At 56.0% G+C, this 23101-nt stretch overlaps 2 protein-coding genes across 3 annotated transcripts; both read right to left on the minus strand.

The window, feature by feature from the left end:
* Positions 1-341: 341 nt before the first annotated feature.
* Positions 342-3418, minus strand: HTR6 (5-hydroxytryptamine receptor 6; the record flags this gene model as incomplete). The annotated part of the gene is made up of 3 exons (XM_082295629.1): positions 342-734; positions 998-1156; positions 2696-3418. The coding sequence occupies 3 exons, from the start codon at positions 3416-3418 to the stop codon at positions 342-344; spliced, it is 1275 nt and encodes a 424-aa protein (XP_082151755.1).
* Positions 3419-7708: 4290 nt separating this feature from the next.
* Positions 7709-20605, minus strand: LOC309581172 (neuroblastoma suppressor of tumorigenicity 1-like). 2 transcript variants are annotated; one of them, XM_082295620.1, is made up of 5 exons: positions 20491-20563; positions 14434-14498; positions 10468-10662; positions 10164-10275; positions 7709-8970 (listed from the first exon to the last, which is right to left on the minus strand). In XM_082295620.1, the coding sequence occupies exons 1-5, from the start codon at positions 20554-20556 to the stop codon at positions 8716-8718; spliced, it is 693 nt and encodes a 230-aa protein (XP_082151746.1). In that variant the 5' UTR covers positions 20557-20563; the 3' UTR covers positions 7709-8715. The 2 variants fall into 2 exon arrangements, with proteins under 2 accessions (XP_082151746.1, XP_082151747.1); XM_082295621.1 differs by lacking the exon at positions 14434-14498 and having other exon boundaries at positions 20491-20605.
* Between the last annotated feature and the right edge of the window lie 2496 nt (positions 20606-23101).

Raw genomic sequence — 23101 nt, forward strand, 5'->3', positions numbered from 1 at the left:
AAACCAAGCCTTGGTTTGAGGTCAGGGAGATGGAGGGTCTGGAGCCCAAGGGTCAGACTCGCCAGAGATGGAAAGGCCACAGGAAGGGTTAGGGGATGGTGACGGTGAGCAAAGGAAGGATGAAAGAGAGACACAAGGCAGCTTAATTCAGCAGCAGCACCTGGCTTTGCACGGTTTGATCGTCCTTGTGACAGTGCCCGGGGCTGCCATCCCCTCCATGAGCTGCACCATGTGCTGGAACAGGCAATCTGGGAGATGGCTTGTGGCAAATCAGCTCCTGGAGGGTTTGTGTTGGGCTCCTGGGGGATCCTTCCCAGCGCACAGAGCTGCGTGTGCCGCGCTCAGGCCACGGGGGTGCCGAGCTGCAGCTCCGTGTCCGGAGGCTCCGTATCCCAAAGGCTGACGGAGCGGGCGCCGGGGCCCGGCGGGGCCGGGAGCAGCCGGGGGTCACTCCCCGGTGCCCCGGAGTCGACAGAGTCGGTCTCAGCCTGCAAGGTGAGGACGTTCTTGAGGGACGTGGCAGCGCGGGGGCCGCTGTTGGAATTCCTCATGGACAGGGAGATGGCGCTGGGCCGGGGCTCCCCGGAGCGCCGGCAGCAGGGCAGGAACTTGCCCATGGCTCTCTTGAAGTCCCTCATGAAGAGCGGGTAGATGATGGGGTTCATGGTGCTGTTGCAGTAGCCCAGCCAGGTGAGCACGTCGAAGAATCCGGCTGGGACACAGCCACAAACTGCCTGGGGGGGACACAGCAGGGATTAGTGGTGTCCCCCACCTCAGCCCCAATCCAGAGGGGCTTCCCAGGCACACCAACGTTCCCCTTTCAAAGGAAACCTTAAAATCCCTTTTGAAGGGCTTTTTCTTTGCTGTTGCTCCCTGGGGAATTGCATCCTTGGTCCCGGAGGTCCAGCAAGACCTTCAGGTGCCTCCAATTGAACCCAGCTGGATTCCAAAGGAAAAGCTTCTGGAAACCCGGCGTAAAACTCCCACAGGTTCTTACCTGTGCCACATTGGTGATGAAGAAGGGCAGCCAGGCCACGAAGAACATGCCCAGGAGGATTCCCAGGGTCAGGCTGGCCTTCAGAGCCTTCTTGCTGTGCTTGTTGGTGAACCTCCTGCTCTCACTGCCAGCCAGGGGCTGACTCGGGGCGTGTGGAACCTGCGGCCGGAGACAGGGAGTGGTGGGCAGCTCTCCCCGGCACCAGCACTGGCCTCTGCCCAAGAAAAGTGGCATTTGGTGCTCCAGATCCTGCAAAAAACCCTGCCAGTAATTCCCTTTTCCAAGGAGCAGGAGCAGGGCACGCACCCCTAGCCCTGAAGCACAAATTAGGAAGAGGAAGCAATAGAAACCCTCGGCATTGAGAGTATGACTCTATTTACTGTGTCACACCGTGTTTCTCATTAGGCTGCTCCTTAGAGAAAAACCCAGCTCAGTCCCTGCGAGGGTAAAGCTGCCCTAAACAGGCAGCTCCAGCTGCTGATTACAGCAGCAAACTAACTATGTTTTTAAAAGCGGGACATGAAACATTTCAGCCTCCAAACACCAGAACCCAGCCCTCCATCCATCTCCTCCTGCAATCTAAAATTAAGTGATTATCTCAGCCCTCCGCTGTAATAAAATGATGCCCTGTTGCAACTCAGCTTCCAGCCCAAAAAGAGAACAAAAATCCCTACAATGAGATGAAGATGGAAAAGGTTAAAGGATGAAATTTGAGGGTTCCGTGGCTGACACCTTGTTTCTCAGCTAATTTAGGGCTTCAAGGAACCTTTTGGGCCTCAGCTGAAAGACAGGGGGATGGATTCTGCTCTTCCATGGCACAGCAAAGCCCCTGAACGTCCCCTGATCCCCTGACTTTTTTTGTGGAGTCCAAAAACCTGGCATCCTGTGAGAAAATAAGCACTTTATGATATTATCTGTTTATTCTTTGATTCTCCTTTTCCTTTTGACTGTCTGGTGGAGCTTATCACGTGTGGAGGAGCTGGCCAGAGTCCTGGCTCTGCTCTTGGAGAGAACAAACTGAATCAAGGTATTTAAAGGCAATTAAGTTTGCCTTTTCCCTGTAGGATATGAGGTCAATAAAACCTATTACAGGGAATTAAAGCTGTTAGATTTAGTGGCAATTACCTTCTCCTGGAGAAATACAAACAAGTGCAGCCACGTTTTTGTTATAAAACCCACACACTCCGGTTCCACCGGCGAGCGCGCGAGGAGGGGTTTGGCAGCTCCTGTTATAGAGCAGGTAACAAAAATAGAAGCTTCTGTTCAAAATAAGGTGCTCTGGGGAATCTGGCATTTGCTATTAGTTAAAATCCCTCTCCCCCGTGTGTCTCACACCCACCACGGCCAAGATTTACGAGTGGAAAGTCAGATAAGATTAAACCCCTCAGGGATGACGCCAGCCAGGAGGGGGGCGAAACTGCGTTTATTTTGCATGCCTGAGCATTTTTATCTGAATCTTATTTATTTCTCTGCTTCTGCTCACACTATTTCTGTGCTCACGAGCAGCTCCAGAGCTCTCCATTGCTGAGACAAGGCATGGGGCACCTCAGAGGATGTCAGGGAAGTGGATGTTGCCCAAAATCTCCCTCCCTGCGGTTGTCAAAGCTGCCTCCAACCCTGAGGCCTTCCAGGAGGCAGAAACAGCCCAGGCACCCAAATTTGGGGTCTGCCAGAGCAATGCCCCTGTGGGCACCTTACCTGCGGCGTGGCCTCGTCGGTGGTGGCCACGTTGGAGGCGAGGGAAGCCACCTGCACTGCCTGCTTGCGCGCGGCCAGCAGGATGCGGCAGTAGGTGAAGGAGATGGCGGCGGACGGCAGGAAGAAGGTGAGGCAGGAGGCCACCAGGGCGTAGGGCAGACTGACCAGCAGCCGGCACTGGTCGTCGTCCCCACGGCCGGTGACGTTCAGGGCCCGCACCTCGAACTCCAGCTCGTGCCACCCCATCTTGATGGGCAGGAAGGAGGCCAGCGCAGCCAAGGTCCAGGTGGCCAGGATGAGCGCCAGGGCCCTGCAGGACGTCATGCGCAGCTTGTACCTGAGCGGGGACGTGATGAGCAGGTAGCGGTCCAGGCTGATGACGCAGAGGTTGAGGATGGAGGCACTGCAGCACATGACGTCGAAGGAGGCCCAGAGGGAGCAGAAGTCCCCCCGCAGCACCCAGCGGCCGTAGAGCTGGTTGAGCATGGCCGGGGGCATCACCACCAGCCCCACCATCAGGTCCGACATGAACAGGGACACCAGGAAGTAGTTGGAGGTGTTGCGGAGGGAGCGCTGGGTGACGATGAGGAGGATGAGGAGGAAGTTGCCCGCTGTGGTCAGCAGGATGATGAAGCAGAGGAAGGCGGCCACCCAGCTGCTGCCCACGATCAGGGAGTGCTCCCCCAGCACGCTGGCATTGGGGGCCCCCAGATCCCCCTCCATGAGGAGCCGGGGGCAGGGCTGGCTCTGGGGCTGGGGACCTTCTCCGGCGTGGCCTGTGCTACGTGATCATCGCCGGGGCCGGGGAAGGAGGATCAGCTCTCTCCACTCCGTGTCTGTCCTCCCTTCTCTCCTCCTCCTCTCCCTCTCTTCCCCCACTCTCTCTCTTCACTGGCACTCAGGGCAGAATGACATTCCCAGGAGCCGATCAGCAGGACCAAGGTTCCCTCCCCATTACTCACAGCAGTTCCTCGTCCCTGTAAATTCCACTGCTCTGGGATGTCCCTGGATGCTGCTTCTGGATGCTGGGGACGAGCTGGATGGCAGGATACTCGAGATGCCAGGGATGGCAGGATGCTCTGGATACTCTGATGCTCTGGATGCACTGGACCATGGAATAATAAGACACCGAGATGCTCTGGATGCTCTGCACTCAGGATACTTCAGATGCTGGGGGTGCTCTGCATCCCAGGATATTCCGGATGCCAGGGCTGCTCTGTACCCAGGATACCCTGGATGCTGGGGATGCTCTGGACTCCAGGATGCTCCAGATGCTGGGGATGCTCCGGCCCCCCGAGGCTCAGCTCTCACCCCCCAGCTGGGCTGGGCTCCCTGCAGAGCTCTGTCCCCGGGGTCCCCGAGCTCCTCCGTGCCCGGCGCTGCCGCTGCTGCAGCCGGAGCCGCCAGGAGCGGCAGAGCAGCCTCAGGCGAGGACCGGGATGCTCCCAGCCAAGCCCCCCCGGGAGGAGGAAGATCCGGAGTGCGGGAAGGGATCTCTCCCGCGGCAGAGGTGCGTCCAGCCCGCAGGGAGCTGTGAGAGCGGGTGTGTGCAGGTGCCAGCCCGACTTTCACCTGCTGCTCTGGATGCACGGCAAAGGATGCAGAAATGCCGATCGAGGAGGTGGGGCTGGGGGGGAGAGGAGGAGATGAAATGAAGCGCTAATGAAAACAGGGATCTGGGCTAAACTCCGCAAAGTGGCAGCCAGAGAGTTCCCGTTTCTGCCTTAAAGAGAGACAGCCCCGTGCTCTGCCTCCCCTGCCATCCCTTCCATCTGTGTCAGCGCTGGAGCCCTGGCTGGAGGCACCTGGCAGCTGGGCCAGCAGGTCAGTGGCCAAACCTGGCCAGCAGCTCTGAGTTCCAGGCTGCATCCTCCACAATGGGCGATAAAAAGCAAAATTTTACAAAGTCAAATTAAAAACCCAACAAACAGCTGCACACAACAGCCCTCAGGAAGCAGCCAGAGGACTCATTGGCAGATACTCCAGCAACCTGCAGGCAGGGATGGAGGAACAGAGACAAGAGAGAGCCTGGCCCCTCTGCTCCAGAGTTATTTGGGCTGGCCTGGGGGCAGCCCAGCTCCCTGCCTGAGGGGCAGTCCTGGATGGACCCACGGCAGCCTGCCCTTCAGCAGGTGGGAGGCAACACGTGAGAGGAGCCAGCTCAGAAAACCCTTCTGAGCCTCTGTGTGTTGCTGCCACCTCCACACCCAGGGCAAACACCTCGGGGTGCTGGGCAGGGACCGATTGGGGTTTTTTAATTATCCAGCTGCCCAAAGGTGGCATTTTCCCAACAAATGGTTGTGGTTTCTGCTGGGGGAGACCAGAGCTGAAGGCAGCGGCTCCAGCACAGACCAGAGCTGAGGGTGTGCCCCAGCACCCACCCTGTGCTCCCAGGGCCAGGCACTGCCGGCTGCTGCTCGTTCCTCCCCAAGTGCCCACTAAAGCTTTCCTTAACACGCTTCCCCTGGGAAGCTGTGCTGCAGATGTGGGGTGAGAGCCAGCTGTGCACGACGCATCCCCAGCGCTGCCCAGCCGCCCACCCCGGGACAGAAACTGGCCTCTTTACCAAGTCCTGCTTTTCTAGTCACCTTCCCAGCAAATTTGTTCTGCTTTTCCCAGTGCCTGGATGGGGATTCCAGGCCTGGAAACCATCTCTGCTGGGGAGGTGGAAGGCAAGGGGACACAGCCCCCCCACCCCCGTTATCCCCCCAGGACCTCCGTGGGGGGATCAGGCTGCTGCTGGCAAACAGCTGCTGCCACTCGTGCCAGGACAGGCTCTGCCCTCCCTCTGCTTCCCCTCCAAGGGATCCTCTCCTTGGATGCTCCCAGCCAAACCTCCCCGGCCACCTCAGCATCACAGTGTGCTGGCAGGAGCCCCGGGGCAGCGCACGCACACGCGAGGCTCTGATCGCAGCAGGAAGTTTCCTTAGAAAAGCGTTTGCCCCAGGAAACCCTCACTTCCCCGGCCCATCTGTGCTGGGAGCAGAGAGAAACCCCACCCCGAGCCCACCCTGAGCAGCCTCCCCAGCCAGGATAAGTGAAGGCAGCAGCACAGATTTATCCCAGCTGGATCCACAGTAACGCTCAGTGAGGAAGTGATGCCACAGTGCAAAGCCAGGCTTCGCTCTCAGCCCTGCTGCATCCCAGCATTAGGAACATCCCAGTTGGGCTCCAGAGCTTTTGCTTCTGAGAAGGAGACTGGATCAGAATCGTGGAATCCTGGAATGGGTTGGGTTGGGAGGGACCTTAAAACTCATCCACGTTCCACACCTTCCACTGTCCCAAGTTGCTCCAGGCCCCATCCAACCTGGCCTTGGATACTTCCAGGGATGGGGCAGCCACAGCTTCTCTGGGCAGCCTCCTCCCAACATCCCCAGCACGTCCTCCACACGTGGGAGGTTTTGTACACTTGGTTTGGATGTGTTTGCTGGGGAAGTGGATCTGAACTGATCAAAACAAAATGTGTTTAAAAAAAAACTGCCTTAAAATGAGGTCCAAATCCCATTATCCTACCATTGTCCCTGCAAAAGCTTCTCCGTGCTGGCAGCTCTCCTGGCCTGCCTGTGCTGCCTCCCTGTGCTGCATCTCTGGCCACATCTGCAGGGATCATGGACTCCACCAGCGCTGCTGTCCAGTACCACTGGCAGGGAAAGCAAAACCAGGTTATCAACAGCCACCCAAGTGTCAACACGGCAAAAAAAAAAAAAAAAGTTTGAGCCAGAGAGAGTCAAACTGGGAGCTGAGAGACCTCAGTGAGGACATCCAGGCAGTCCAGGGTTCAACACAGCAACGTCCACTAGTGCTCTGCACTCTCAGCATGTCCTTCCAGGCTTTAACTGGGATGGCTCCTTGGGTTTGAATTTGGGCAGGGTCTGGCTAACTACCTCGATTTATGGTTTCATCTGCACACCAGCCCTCCACCGCCTGCTCTGCCGGAGCTCAGGTTGTGCGGAACGGAGGCGGAGATGTCCTGCTCCAAACACCTTGAACTGCAGCTCCTGGAGTTCACAGGAACAGCCCCCTGCTAAATCCAGCCTGTTTCCACTGTACACCAGTAAAATGGCCCTGTGACAGTGCTCAGTGACCACCATGGGTTTCTCCACCTTTTCCTGGCTGTCAAGCAAAGCTCCATTCCTTGGGAAGACACTGCACAGCCTAAAAACTTCATGGTGACACACAGAGCACCTCTAGTCCTCCCAGGCCCTCCCTGATCAGCCCATCCCCTCTGCTGTGGCAATTCCTGCCTTAATGCAAACCCTGTCCCACTTCCCAAAGCGGAGACCTGCTCTCCCAACGTGTGCAGAGCCCCCAGAGCCTCAAGGAAGGGGGCAATAAGAGCTGTCTGCTGGGCCAGCACAGCCTCCAGCCCCTCGGGGAGCTGATGGACCTTCCCCAGGGCCAGCTCAGACCAAGGAGCATCACTGATCATTTCTGAGGGCGCATCCACACCCGCCTGGGCATCAGTGGGACCAGAGCTCTGCAAGGGCACACACTGCCCTGCGCAGGGCATGCCTGACCCAAACACCCTCGGGGAGAGCCCGATGGCTTCAGCCGAGGTGCTCAGCCCCTCCTCATCCCCGAAGGGATGTCCAGTCCTGTCCGAGCTCGCCTTCCGAAGCGTTCCCGGGGTCCGGGAGCATCTGGATGCCAGGGAACACGCCGGACCAAGACTGTCACCTAGTGGCAACAGCGCTGGAGAAGGTCGCGTGATCCCACAGATCCCACACGAGTCCCACACAAGTGGAACCCACCGCGCCCGGCCACAGCTGCCGCGCAGGCTCCCCGGGCGGGCTCCCCGGGCCACATGCAGCCCATACGCTCAGTATTTGGGCTCGGTTTTCCTTCCAGCAGCTCTCTCTCCTCCTTTTCCTAGATGGAATGCAGCAGAAAGCTGCGGGAACCACGGCCCTCCCCTGCCCGGGACCATCTGGCACTGCTGCCTGTCCTGGCTGGTGTCCTGGTGTCAGCACTGCCAAAAACCAGACAGGCATCAGAGCACTGAGCAGTGGAAGTCAGAACTAATTTATTTAAGAAAAAAAAAAAAAAAAAACCCCAAAACTTGTCAAAAGGAGGGGGAGGCATCGATTACAAGCTCTGAAAGCTCTTGTCCGGACAACGCCAAGGAATCAGCTTTATACAACAGAGAGAGAGGGGCAACAGAGGCCATGCCCACCCCGACCCCCAGTGCTGCCCGAGCACTCCCTGCACAGGGATGCTCCAGCCCTCGGGCCCCTTCTCCCTCCACCACCATGGAAGTGCAGCAGGGAGAGGGGGGACAGGGCCTGGAAGCTCCCCCGGACCCCCCCAGCTCTTGGCCTTCCCCTGCAGCCCCAAAACTTGAAGCCGCAGTGCTCCTGATCCAAGTTGCTCATCCCCAGGGAGCAACGTGGTGGCCCTGGGGACAGCAAGGTAAGGGCTGTCACCACCACGGTTCTGTCACCTCACACACAGCCCCAGGGGCACATCCTGGGGCAAAACCCTCCCCAAGAGCCACCTGATACAAAGAGCTGGACTAAGATCCAGCGGGTGCCAGGAGCGTGTCCACGCTGAGCCCGTGTGGGCAGGCAGGGAGAGAGGAGGCAGAAGGGATGCTGCTGATCCCACCAGCCCAGGAGAGATGTGGGTACCTCGAGGGGCTGTGGAGAGGCTGCTTCCCTTCTTCCTCCACGCTGGGAATGAGGAAAAGCAGGACTCAGAGGGCTCCCCCCAGGGCTGGGAGTCTGAGGAGAGCCCCAGGATCCCGGCCCAGCCCCTGCTCCCAGCCAGAGCCCCTCGTGCCACTCCTCTCAATATATTATTATTATTATGTGCAAGTAGTTTTGCATCAGGAAACGCCGAGCCCTCGTGTCTCACCCTGCAGCTCCACCCTTAGCCCTGCCTGCGCCTCGGAACGTCCCGGGGTGCCGGGGGGCGAAGCGAGGGCAGCAATGAGACAGGAAACACTCCAGCACCCCCCTCCCTCCCCAAAGCCAGGCCCCGGCGCTCGCACAGCCCTGCCAGGACAGTCCGCACGGGCCGGGTCACTCCTCGCCCTCCTCCTCGTGGTGGTGGTGGCTGGAGGCCGGCGGCTCCTCCAGCTCCTGCTGGTGGTGGGGGTAGTGGTGGGGCCCGGGCCCCTCGTGGGGCATGTTCTCCTCGGCGTTCAGGTACACGTTGAACAGGGCTCCCTCGTGGCTCGGCTCCTTCCCGCACGCCTGGCAGCTGCAGTGCAGGATCTTCTCCACCAGCTTGTCCACCCTGGGGATCTCCTCGTTGCCTGGGCAGTCCAGCGTCACCTGGGCAGTGGGACAAGGACACGGTGGGTCAGTGCTCAGGCTCATGTGGTGGGAGGCCTGACCTGCCCCGGGCCCTGCAGATCTGGGGAGTTTTAAGGCAGATGTGATGGGTTTCCTTCCACAGAAACAAACTCCCGGTCAGTCTGCAAGGCGGGAGTTCCCTGGGAATGTCTCGTTCCAGACACTCAGGGAAAATCACAGGATCATCAAGGCAGGAAGAGACCTTCAAGATCATCGAGTCCAACCATCAACACAGCACCAGCACAGTCACCTCTAAACGGTGGAATCACTGAATCATTAAGATTGGAAAAGATCTCCAAAACCATCAAATCCAACCTGTGGCCCACTCCCACCTTGTCACCCAGCCCAGAGCCCTGAGTGCCACATCCAGTCATTCCTTGGACATCTCCAGGGCCAGAGACTCCACCACCTCCTTGGGGAACTTTTTCCAAAGCCTGGCCACCCTTTCAGTGAATTTTTTTTTCTTATATCTAATCTGAACCTCCCTTGGTGCAACCTGAGGCCATTTCCTCTCCTTCTTTCACTTGAGACACGGCAGAAGAGAGCGACCCCCACCTCATTTCCACCTCACTCCCACCTCCTTTCAGCACCCACTCCAGCAGGACACGGCTCCCAGGCACTGCTGGCACTGGAATATCGGTGTGACAGCAAAGGCCACCCACAAGACACGATGCCGAGCAGCTCAGGGAGTTTGGACTAAACCCTCTCATCAAATGTGAGCTGAAAGCGAGGCAGAGCTGAGCCGGTTCCCTGCACTCTGGGCTTCTCTTGGGCATGGAGTTATGGCTCTGTGAGGCTCAGAGGTGACACAGAACGGTGAGGCCTAAGGATGACTGGCTGTGGGAGGCACTTCTGGACATCAAACATGGCAAAATGTGCCAAGGGGGAGCAGGAGACACGGAGCAGTGGAGAGAGCAGGCATGTGGATAAGCACAGGGATAAATAATGCAGGGAATGGGATGAGATGGTTCTGCAAATAGAGGGATAACAGATCATTTAGCAGAGCTTCCAGCAGCTCCTTCCACCCAGGCATCTCCAGACAGGGTACAGTCACCTGAGAGACACCCTGGAAGCAAACTACGAGTGGGAAAACCCCAGGGAAGGAGAAGGACTGGCCCTGAAGTGGTGTCAGAGCAGAGCTGAGGCCCCATGGAGCAGAGTGGGATACTCACGATTTCCCACATGGACTGGGCTGGCATGCAGGAGTCGCAGTGAACCAGGGACTCTGTGGACTGGGGGAAAGTGTTGGGGACGCTGTAGCTGAAACACTGTCCCAGACAGGCCCTGCGAAGAGAACAGGAGGGTGGGGGCTCAGGGGAGGTGCTGCTCTTCCCAGCAAAGGCAGAGGAGATGTGACCTTCCCCTGAGACAGACAGAGGCAGGACACCGTGCCTGGCTTCTTGTGCGAGTGACAGTCCCCAGAGCCACTCCCGTGCCATCAGGTGCCTCCAGCGCTGGGCTGAGATGGATCTTTACCTGTTCTGGATGGATTTGGACTCGCAGCCGCTGTGCCCCACGATCTGGGTGATGTTCTTGGCCTCGCACCAGGCGCTCTTGTCCGGGAAGAGGGCGAGCTTGTTTATGGGTGGTGGAGCAGCCAGGAGCAGCGCTGGGAACAGGGCCCCCACCACGAACCATAACATCATGGCCAGCTCTGCCAAAATCCTACACCTGGACACAGAGAGCAAAGCGTTAGCAGCAAAGAAAACTGGCAGAGCAGCCCATTTCTCCAACCCCATGGGAGTCCTTGGTTGTTACAAGCCCAGGTCCATCCCCACATCCCCCTCCACAGCCACTGCCGAGGCCAGGACAGCTCCCAGAACACTGCCTGGGGAGTGGGATGTGCTACTCTGCCTCTTCCCTCTTCAGAACAAGCTCTGGGATAGTCAGATACCTGCATCACCTCTCCCAAGCTCTGTGCCTGGAACAAGAGCAGGCTTTTCCTCATTTCCCACCCAAAGCTGCGCTGGGAGAAGTTTGCAAACCGAAAGTGTCACCGCCACGGGCTGAGCCAGGCTGGAGAAGTCCCACACCACAGAAATGTTATTATTTGAGGAAGGAACAAGCTTTCCCACTTCCTTTTCTCCCACTTGAAAGCCAAAGCCGGCCTTGCTGCCAGCCTGGCCGGGGCCGAGGGGAGGAGGAGCAGCAGCAGATGTCGCTGCAAGGCAGCAGCACGCAGGGGAAACCTCAGCCCAGGGGCTGGGAACCCGCAGGAAGGAACAATACAACATTTATTTGTACAGAGCCGCTCCAATCCTGCAAAAGGTTACTCCGAGAACGGGACCTGGGGCTGCAGACGAGGGGGGGCCTCATCACAAGGACAAACTTCGCTCGCAAAGGTGGGCGGCTTGGAGGTCGCTCCCCAGCCCCAGAGAAATCCCCACGAGGTTTCCTGGCTCTGCTCTCCCACCAAGGCGCCTGAATTAACACTCCCAATCGCTGGGGAAAGGCAGATGGAAAAGCATCACAGGAACAGGGAAATATTTTCCTGTGTGGGGTTTGGATGGAGTCACGGTGAAAGGCATTTGTACTTCTTAAAATATTTGTTAGAACCACGTTATTTGTTATTTCCTTCTATTTATTTATCCAGACGACAATCCAAAGCCCACACTGGAAAGACTGCTGTTGATTCCCGTGGCTCCTGGGCCCAGCCCTCTAACACTTGCTGGGAAGGAGAGGAAAAACGCCCTATTCCTCCAGAGTCCTCATCCACACACCCTGGGCTGCAGGACCACCAGACTTAGCTGAACAATTGAGACGCCCTCCTAAGCACTCAGGGATTTTAAGGTCATTATAGGATTTTGCCCTGTTATCCCTCCCTGAGCCCAGCCTCCTGGATCTGAATCAAAAGACAGATGAGAAAGATTCTTCCCAGTCTTCCATCCCAGGGCACCCAGAAAAGAGCATCCTCATTCACGGGATCTCTGGAGGAATCGTGTGGGGTCTCTGCTACATTTCCTCATTTCCTGGTGATACAAGAACCACAGTCACACAATGCAGCAACACCTGCAAAGCCCTGGCTTCGTAATCCTCCCAGCGCCTGTGGGATGTGAATCCCATGCATCCCTGGTGGGAATACCTGCACAAAGGCTTTGCAGGTGTTGGCTGGAGATCAGCAGAGGGTTAAAACTCTGAGCTTGCACTGCCACTGATGAGAGTTGTGGGGTTAAATACATCTGTCCCGAAGAGGACTCTTCCGCCTGAATTTCTTTTTCCATTTCAGTGGGAGAATTCTGCAGTTTCTGAAGGAAGAGCATGGCTAAGTTGCACATGCACACACGCTTGGTTTGTTTTCTGAAACAAGCATCACTCATTCCTCAAATGCCAGCAGCTCTGTGCTGAGGAATCCTGCTCCCAAAGGCAAGTCCAAGATCAGGGCTTGGATGTGACCCAAAGAGCAATCACAACCCCCTGGGGAACAGCCCAAATTCCTCTGGAGGCAGCACACAAGTTCACTTCCACATGTCCGATTAGAGAGCAATTTCCTTCTTTCCTAAGAAAGGTGGGTTTTTTTCCAGGTTTCTGTGCATCTCTACCCAGCTGCAGAGACAAACATTCCTGTCTGTGCTGCCAGTGCTGCTGCCTGGGATCTGTGTTCCTGGAGGGAGGTGTTCCATGGAGGTGTTTCCGCAGCGCTGCTCAGAGCAGACCCACTGCCAGAGGCACGAGGGATCCTCTCCCAGCATCTGGGCTCCTGCGAGGAAGATGAGCGAGGCTGTGCTCTGCTAAAGCACAGGCCCTGGCCTGGATTCAGGAAAGCACTTAAACACATGCTGCAGCCTTCTCCTTTCCTGAGCAGAGATGTGTTCGTAACCAGGGCCCCCACAACCGCTGGTCCCATGTGCAGGGGGGTGGTGGAAGAGTGGGGAATTGGGTACCCCCAGCAGGGGAACCAGGCACCTCTTTGGAGCTGGAGCAATTCCAAGTCTCCCCCATCCCTCAGGGCAGCCAGCACTGCTATCCCCCACTGACCTGCAGCCCTGAACACACCGCATCCACAGCACAGGGTGTTTTCCTTCTCCCAGGAATGTCCTGGAACCCGCAGGGCTACTTTTCTAGTAAGTAACAAGGTTTCTGCCAGTGCCTAGGAAAACATCTGATGCAGCTGAGTTTGGGAGGGAGCCGGGGCTGGGAGCAGCGTGTCCATAGCTCAAACCAGTCATGCGAACAGAGCTGCCACCAGCACCATTCATCTGACAGCAGCCACAGGGACGGAGACAAAAGCACCGTGTTCCTTCTCCCCCCCGGCTGGGAAAGGAAGGGAAAGGAAAAAGGAAGACAAGGCACTCGAGCAGGTTTGCAAACTCCCGATTAAATAAAGGCATTGAGCACATTCCTCCGTGACAAGCTAAATTACACGTTGCAGCCCGAAAGGAACAAGTGTGTTCCCCGGCTGACCCGGCAGAGCAGCCACTTCCCGGCACACAGGGGCTTCTTTCTCTTCCCCGCACCGAGGCACATTTTTTTCCCCGCTAGTCAAAGCTCTTCAAGCAGAAAGTTCAGCTCAGTTCCGGCAGAGCCACCGGCCCGTGAGGCTCTCCCCCCGCTCCCTCTGCAGGGAGCCGCATGGCAGCTTCCTCGGCATCCCTCGGGCAGCATTTGGGAAATAAATGACTCAGCCCCGGACCTGGCACATCCCAGCTCCCGACACAAACAACTTCTCAGCGCAGGCACAGCTGCAGCCTCGTGGTGAGCGGCTCCGGAGCCCTTTCGCAGCCCGTGCCCGAGGAGCTGAGGGGCTGGGGGTGATGCCATGAAGATTTTTTTTGCCTTTTCTTTTAAACCTTTCTACAACTTCTGTATTCTCAGTGCTTTTTGCCTACATTCTTGGACTTGTTTGTTCAGCTGGGAGACTCAGCATTTTCGAAGCTTCGTAGTTAGGGATCAGTGTGCCCCAGACCCCAAGGTCCTCTCCAGAACACGTTCTGTAAACCAAGATAGAACCATCCAGGGGAAGGCTCCTTGGGGAGGGGGGCTCACTCGAGCGTCTCATTGGGGAATCTGTGATAGATGTGCTAATTAGTAACACCTATAATGTTATACCCGATCTTTGGGGGGCAGACTGGGCGGGGTGCATCTCAGTGCATATGACCTGGATGTGTGCACCTAAGGATCCTTAAAACAAATACCAAGGTAAAATCCCTTTTCCCCTTCTAACCATGTCTGACTCTTGATTTTAAGACCAGAAAAAGGCATCAGTGGGTCTCAGGGTACCACCCCAGCACCCCTGCGAGACCCTGGAGTTCTGCCGACAGCTCAGCTTCTCACTTTGGAGATCTTCTGGAACAACGTCAGAAGTCTTGTGTCACCTAGAGGAGCTCCTTCCTCCCATCCCAGCAATCCCAGCACTCTCAGGAGTCCCTCCAGTAGGATAATGCCTGGAAGCAGCTGGGAAAATCCACATCGTTACATCGGCTGGAGGACAATCACTGGAATTACCTCGGAGGCCACGTTCCCACCATCCAGCCCACAGCTGTTCCCAGACATTTGGAAACCAAACACTTCTGGAGGAAAATAAAACAGATCTAATCAGTTTTACCCTCTTTTTCCAGTGGGAAGTTTACACCATAACACAAGCTTGCAGGTGGACATGGGGAGCGTTTCATGAGTTGTTAAATGTGTTTATAGGTATTTTTCTTATCCAGAATCTTGCAATTCTGCCAAATACAGAGAAGCACAAACACAGGTAGATCGTGCTCACGGCCACACACGAGGCACCCCAGGCTCTGAGAGACAAGAACCCCCAAAGCTTTACAAACATCACCTGGCCAAGGCTTCCAGCCTGTGAACACGGCCCAGAAACAGGGTCCCCCTCATGCTGCAGCTCAGGAAAACGGGGCACCTCAGTGCCTCACTCAGGGACCCAGGTCCTTTGTGACACGCGAGACCTCAGCAGAGATGGACACGGGGAAGGTTTCAGCTCCTGGTCCGGGTCAGAGCTGCAGTCCCCACGTCCCTCTCCGGCCTCCCTGGACACGGGGCTCTCCTCCCTGACGGAGCCAGCTCCTCGCCCAGCCGGGCTCTGTGCTCACTGCCGAGAGTGACCCCAGGCTGGTGTCAGACAGAGTCGCAGCAGTTCGTGTGCCACTGGTTGGTTGTGCTGTTTGCTGAGAGGAGCTGCCACACGGAGCAGAGGAAGCCCCAAAGATGCTCCGTGCCTCAGTTTCCCTGGTGCAAGAGCAGGGGCGGGGGAGCACCGAGTGAGCTGATGGGTGCAGGGAGGCTGCAAAGCACAGGGAGGTGTTCGGAGAGCCAGACTCCCTTGGAGGGAAGGCTGCCCCGGGCAGGAGGGAGGGCTGGCTGCCAGCAGCCCTTGCCCCACACTCCTGATGGGAAGGTGCTGGGGGAAGGCACAGGGCAGGTGGGAGCCGGGACAGCGTGTGGGGGAGTCACACCAGGACACGGTGCTGCAGGGCAGGGGGGGAAGCTCTCCAAGGACTCGGGTGGGATCACTCCTGCGTGTGCAGGTGGCCAGGAGGGATCTCACTGCAGGAAATGCTGAAAGGAAAATTATTATTTAGGCACCTAAAAGGATGAAAAGCCAGAGTGAAGTGTCTGCTTGACACTTCAACTGGAAAGAAACATCCCAGAAAGATCCAGGGCACGGCTCTCCTCAGGCACAGGATTAGGTTGGTAACTTCTGAACACCACTGGGGATTGGCTCTTGGGAAACTCAACTCAAATAATATTTGCTTACATGGAACAAAACAATTTATAAGCCAGCATTATTAGCAGGAAAAGCTTAAATCTCAACTGCACAAAACGGAAAGTCACTGTGTATTGAAAAACATCTATCAAAACAACAGATGTTATTCAATACCTGTTTTTATTCAATACTTCCCCCTTTCTGAAATTTGCATTTAGCTAAAACTTTACATTTTTGGGGATCCTTACTGTAGTGACTGTAACAGCCCAAAAGGATCTGATTCAGGTACAAAATGGGCAGGGGACAGGGAAGAGAACTCTGCACTGGGAATGTCTGGAGGTAATTCTTCAGGACAGCAGGACACAAGAGTGTCCTTAACTGAGCACAGAAATCTCTCCCGAGCTCAGAGCTCCAGTCTTGCTTCACTGAGCTGCAAAATCTGGGGAGAAATTACAAAAAAATAAACAGGGAACTACCACAGGAAGACATTTGATATTTAACAACCACAAGAATCCATCCTAAGAACATTGTGATAGTGGAGCAAAAGCTGTGTCGTTTCTCACTGTGGACCTGGCTGTGTCTGCTCCTTTCAGAAGCAGATGTTAGAGCTTCCCTTTCTGTAACATATTAATTTCCACTCAAGCATGGTTGGGCAAGCCACAGAAATAAAGCAGAAATAAAGAAAAGCAGTGCAGCTTGTTTAAAGCCCTCTGCCCTGCCCACATCGGCCAGAATGTCAGAAGATGCTGGTACACTGGGAGTTTTAATCTGGCTTCTCGACCATGCACTGAGCACTTGGGAAACTCATTTTTTGCAGCTGGAAAAAAAAGTCTGAGCTGCTTTACCTCCAAAAGTCATTGGAAAGGTACCTCTGGACTTAGATAGGCTGAGGATGGGGTCTTGGAGGATCTCTGCTGGAAAAGGGATGCACTAATGGCCTGTGGAAGAGGCAAGAGTCATTTAAACAGTTTCTGGTAATTTATTTCAATTGCTCGATTTCTTCAGCATTAAGAACAATCACGGCCAGGAAAATGCATCAGCCTGAAGCTCAGGAACATATCCTGGCCCCACACCTCCACTCCCCCTCTTCTTCAAGCACATAGGGCTCTGCAGCCCCCAAGAGCAGCGGGACAAGTGGGATGGGAGCAAGGATCAGCTGTGTGGGGACCTGGAACACAAACGTGGGACCAGCCTCCAGCAGCAGCGCTTCTGGGGAGCAGCGGGACTGGGAAGCCTCGGCACGCTGGGCAGAGGGAGGGGGTCCCGGCTCTGCCCGAGCCCCTGCACAGGGCAGGACCCATCTGAAGCCATGGCTGGAGCATTCCCAGCGCTGGGTCGGAGCTGATCTGAGAACCAGGCGCTTCCCAGCGCAGCTGGGAGCAGCGTTTCAGCCGCAGGCCTCGCTCACATGCCTGGGCCTGAGCGGGGCCCGGCTGCCTCCTGCTTCTCCTGGAGCTGGTGTTCCCCACACAGCCGCAGAGCCGGGAGAGCCAGCCTGGGGCTGAGGGCACCTGGACATGCAGGAGGGCGGTGGGTGTCCAGCAGCCCCTTGGAAAATCCACGGATAACAGGGATTTTGCTGCTCTCTCCAACGCTGTCCCTGACCCCTGCGAGCAGCAGTTTCCCACCCAGCGTGGAAAGGGAATATCTCCTCCTGCAGCACAGCACCACTGCCGGGACCCGACCATCATCCCCCGCCCGCAGCACCTCCCCAGAGCACCTGGAGCTCAGTCACTCCAACTCCCTGTGCGGCTGAAGCCACAACCTCTCCCCTCCCTGTTGGAGCACAGCTTTCACGAGTGGGCAGCGAAACCCCCGGAGCCTGCGGGAAGGGTCCCGGAGCCGCTGGCTGCTCCCGGGTTGGGTTTGCAGGCGGGCAGCACTTCTCCCAGCAGGCCCCGTTCTGCTTCCACTTAGAGTGAGGTAAACTGGGACCGGCTCCTCCAAATGACTCCACTGGTGCAAATGAGATCAGAATCTGGCACCGCTCGTCTTACTCAAAACAAGCCTAACTGTAACCAGATAAAACCAGTTCTAGTGCAGAGTGGCCACCAGGATGATGATTTTTTTTATTCCTGCAGGCAGCGAGGGGAGCTGTCTCGGATGCCAACCACGCTGGCTTTCGCCTGGCTCGGTCATTCATTACCAAACTTGCATAAAAACCCAACGCAGCGGGGTTGCGCCTGCAGGATCAGGTTCCCAGCTGCTGGAGCAAGAAGGGGAAAGAGGAAAGGAGAAAAGAGCTTGTAGATGGAGCCGTGGATCTTTCAGGATCCACCCTGCTGTCTCCCTCTCCCTTTATACCCATTTAGGCCATATCTTGGTCACAGCTGCAGAAGTTCAGTGACCTGATGTATGCTAACCCATGACACCTGATGTGGCTTTGCCCTCTTTTAGTCTCTGTTTTACATCACACCAGCCCCCTCAGTTTTGATGGCATAAACCCATTGTCTGTGTTATTTACCCATGGCACTGACCAAAGCAGAAAAACACGCACAAGTGCAGGGCCAGAGGGGTTTGGGGGTAAGGTAACAGCTCACAGCCCAGCTGGTATTTTCAGTCGCTACCAGGCCTGACCTCACACTTGACATTTAGACAGTTTCTCCTAAAACTGCAGGATTGGGCCCAGTAACCACAAAGAAATCACACTGTGACCCGAACAGTGCTCCTTTCCCTGCTCTGGACAGGTTGCCTGAGCTCTGTGTCAGAGAAGAAGGAGGCTTAAAGCACATCTGAGAGTGACCCGAGCAAGGGCTCCATCCTGACGCCATTTCCAAAGCTCAGCTCCACAGGGCTGCGAGCTCGGCTGGAATGGGGGCAGCAGCCCAGCCCAGCTCCACAACTGCTGGGATGGGTGCTGGGTTGTTCCGTTCCCACCCTCGGTGCTAATTTATGTCCAGGAAAGCCCTGGCCCCCACCGCCCCACGTCCCTCCCTCCCCAAACAGCACCGCACAAGAAACAAAGGTCTGGGGAGCAGCAAGCACAGCCCTGCCAGGGCTAGCAGAGGACAGACCACCCCTCACTCCCACTCCGGAACTCCCCCAGAAGGACAATTTTATCAGCTGTTCAGGTTTTTAAGAGTCTGATTTGAGTGGGTGTGAAGTTTCTTTGCCCTCAGCCGTGCTGAACCCCATCACTCTGCTCCTTGCTTTGTCACAGGGGATCTCCGAGCCCGGGCGACTACAGAGGAGGGTGTTTTTTTCCAGCAGACTTCAAAACAAAAAGAGCAGGAGCAAGGCCCGAGGACGGAGCAAGAACCCGGCTCTGCCTGCCCCGTGGTCGGATATGGGATCTGGCAGAGGTACTGCTAAAGCTTTAATGGGAACGGCGCGGAGTTTGGGCAGGAGGAACTGCCCGGGAGTTTCCTCTGCTCCTCGGGCAGGTTTCCCATGGCTGCACCAGCTTGATCCGCCCTCGGCAATGCCAGCGCACGCCGCGAGCAAAGCTGCTCCAACACGGGCAGGTCTTCAAGGCTCCTTGAAAAGCGTTTTGGCTCGGGGCCCGATCCTGCACCTCCAGAGCACCCAAAATTCCCTCCAGCTCCACTGTTTTCCTCGCTCCGGAAAGGCGACCGGGCACTCGGGAAGACTTTGCTCGTTTGCCCTTTTTGTGAGACCGCAAACTCCCCACGCTGGAATTCAGCGCAGAGAGGTCACGCCAAGAGCCCGGATTCTTCTCAGGGCTGTTTGCAAACACTTGGGATTTTTATACTGAAGGCAAATTCCATTTCCCATCCTGCGGTTTGCAAATTTGAGGCGAGCAGCCTTTTACGAGATGGGAGACTGCCTTCAAAAGGCAGAAGTGCCCAGTGTGTGCAGCTGATTTTTGGCTGGTTGGACATTGCAAAGGGGACACTGAGTTCTTCGGCTAAAAATACAAGGGAAAATCTGGGTCTCTCCATATCACTAGGATCTTTCCCACTTGTTTCAGTAGGGTGCAGATTTCTCCCAAAAAAAATCCTCATGGAAAAGCTACAGTGTCCTAAATCCGCAAACACTTCACACAGGCTGAATTTTTAATTTGATGGGGCTAATCCTATATGTAAAAGTTAGGTTGTGGAGCAGAGCAGAATATGCTGGTGCCCTCGTAAGAGAAATGTTAGTAAGCAATAAGGGATTGCCCAGATCAACTTTAATGCAGCCTGAAAGCAAGCTAAAGCATGTTCTATTCCCAAAACACCTCCCAGAGAAAAAAGAGAAATCCCCACTGATCTTAAAATGCAGAGATTATTGTACAGAACAAATAAAAATTGCTGCAAATACTGAGACAAGTTGAAATGCTACGTTGGGTTCAAAAAACAGGTAGGGCTATATTGGATATAAGCTTTCCAGTAAGTGCCTAAAGTATTTCCACGATACAAGGATGTAAATTAATCCCCGGGATGATCTTTTCAAGGAACAAAAGTTTACTGCCCTGCCATCGGGAAAACTTTCTTTTACGATCGTTGAACTACTCCACGTCCGCTGGTGGTGTGGTTAATCGATACTGAGCGTTCCCGTTCTTCCCTCGGCACTTTTGTTTCAAACCCCGACAGGGATGGGAAGGAGGGAAGGACTCTGTACCACAGATGTGCGACCGACACAGCGCGGCTCCCCGGCTCCCAGGCTTTTATTCTATTCGAGCTAAAGCGGCGGTGGAAATAGTTCGACGATTGCAGAGCAGATCCCCCCAAGTCCGCCTCATCTGCAACCGATTTCTGCCCGTGGCAACATCCTCATCCTCCCGGCCATCCGTCACCGGCGGGGGGAGAACGAGAAGCGAGAGGAAAAGAGGCGGAAAATCTGGTGCGGGGAAAAAGCAGCAGGTTCGGGGCGGGGGTGGGGGGCACACAAAGCCAAGGGCTACTCACCAGCCAGGCGACGGCGGGCGCATCCCATGGGGTCCGGGGCCCGGCGGTGCCCGGCGGCTGCCGCATCCCCGGCGCGGCGGGGCGGCCTCGGAGGGAGGCGCGGGGCGGGCGGGAGCTGCCGCCTCCCTCCCCCCGGTGCCGGGCTCCGGGCGGTGCCGCCGGCCCCGCCGCTCGCGATTGCACAATCGGGCTGGGAAGGGAGAGGAGGGGAAAGGAGGGAGGGACGGCCGGCGGGAGGAGGGAGCGGCGGCGGCAGCGCCCGCCCGCCCCGCCGGGGTCCGGGCGTACCGAGAGCCCCGAGCAGCCCCTGCGGCCGCCGGGCTCGGAGATGAGAGCCGGAGCCCCAACGCCCCGGGCACGGAGCTCACCCACCGAGCTGGGCCGTGAAACCCCCGGCAAGTGTTAGAGCTAACGGGGAGAGCCCGCTGGAAACGCCCGGCCACAAAACGAGGGAGCTTCGGTCAGGAGAGCCTAAGGGAATGTCCCAGCACTTGCCCCTGCAGTGGCATAGAGTCTGGATTGGGGTCACTGAACGCCAACAACTCTTATTTAAACATAATTCGTGATACAGAGTGCTTGGGGCAAAGTCCTGGCTGCAGTGAACACTTCGGGAAAGTTCTCCAGCACTTGAGACGATGATTTTCTCCTTTGGTTTTGTTTTCCCTTCCTCTTTCACATCTTTTTCTCTTATTTCTCTTTCTCTTTCTTTTTTCTTTCCTTCTTTCCCTTTCCCATTAAAAAACTAACAGCCAAACCCCATGCCAGTGAAGCCCCATTCGTGGCTCTCTCTCAGGTAGGATAATTGCTGGAGACCGAAGGGCTCCGTTTCTGTTAAGGCACAATTAATCTAAAGAGGCCCCCACATTAAACACTACCCAAATCAAAAGATACCTGCCAGGCTTGGCTGGGTTTTGCTGGCTGCTTTTGGTGTGAGGATTTGCATAGAGATCAGAGAAGCAGGAAGGGGAGATGGCAAGAAGCAACAGCTGTGCTGAGAGAAGTGTTGGTAGTGCCCTGGCAGCAGCTGTGGGGAGAGGCTTTGGGGCTGGGTGTTTGCTGGAGGAGGCTGCAGGCTGTCAGTGAAGGAATGGTTTCCTGCTGCTCGGTTCCTTCCAGCTCCAGGATAATAGGATTTGTAAACAGGGTGGCAAAAAGCTGCCTTCAGCATCACTTTCTTATCCTGCTAGACGTAACCTACCCAGCCCTGAACTGTACTGCACTGCTCAGCTCCAAAAGGGCCAACAACAGAGGAACAGCCTCTAGCCATGACCACACACCCCAGCAGGAGCCCAAAATCTGGTTTCCCAGCATTTTCACCCACTGCTAAATCCAGGCCTTTGACCAATGCTCTACCTGCTCCCTATGGCCAGCATGACCAGCAGTAAATCCCTGCTCAGGAGGCTACTTTATTCTGAATAATATGAGTGAAATAAGAGACATCTGAGACTTTGAAGCAAGTTCTCACAACAAAAAATAAGATGAAACCAGCTACAAAGCAACAGACCACGGGCATTAAGGTGAAATTCAGCCAAGTGTTTCGTTTCAGTCCATGGTTCAGTGTTTGGATGAGTTTTGTGGGATCCTCGGCTCTGGGGTGTGATTGTTCTGCAAGGAGCTGTGAGCCAGCGTGCAGTTCATTCACTGCTTCCTACTATTCATCCCTGTTCCAGTTCTGTAAACAGCATGAAAGGGAAACAGCAATCTGTGAATCTGGGGGTGGGGAGGCAGGCGGAGCAGGGTTCAGGTTTTCTGGTGTCAGGAGGAACAGGCAGAGGTGCTGCAGGACAGAGCGGGTTGGCTGGGGGATGAAAGAAGCTGCTGAAAGGCTGTCAAAGCCCTGGGCCAAGACTTTTCCCCTTCTCCCAGGCAATGTGATATCACAGCCAGAACAAGGAGTGATGACCCAATGCCTGCAGATGTCATTTGGACAGACTCAGGCACAGAGCAGAGGCAGCCGCTCCGCAGGGAGGGAGAGCAGGGAGGCAGCCGGAAAGGAGCCGACCTCACCGGCCAGCCCCTCTTCCCTAGCCAGGGGCTCTGGCTTCAGCAGCAGCTTTAGGCTCTTGCTGCACTCATCACCCCGTTGTTTAGCAGCTCCCACTCCCCACAGCTCAGGGGAGTTTGCTGCCTGCCCCTAAGCCAGGCGTGCCACGGCACAGTGATGTTTTCACATGGCGTGGTGTGACGTGGAGTGTGACACAACTCCTCACTCTCACCTCGATGACAGCCCATTCCATCCTGTTTTTCCACCAGGTACACACAGCCTTGCCCAAAACATCCACATCCCCCTGTGCCTTCCCCCTCAGCCCTTTCCCTGTTGCTGGATCACCAAGGCTTCGTGCACTGGGACACAGCAGAAACCCAGGACGTCCCTCCCTCACCCGCTGTTGCTTTTTTGGGCTGCTGACAAACACCCACAGTGCCAGGGGCTCCCCGCTTGTCAGGACAGGACCTGGCACTGTGGGCGTGAGAATTAAAAGGGTGTATTTGTAAGTTAAAAATAAAACTATTTCTTTTATTTGTGTCAGTGCAGAGTGCAAGGCTCCCTGCCTGCCCACAGTGGGATGCTAGAAAACACATGGGGGGAAAAGTGGGTGGGAAATGAGTGGGG

Source organism: Coloeus monedula (assembly GCF_965178545.1).
Source record: "Coloeus monedula genome assembly, chromosome: 22".
NCBI classification, from domain to species: domain Eukaryota; kingdom Metazoa; phylum Chordata; class Aves; order Passeriformes; family Corvidae; genus Coloeus; species Coloeus monedula.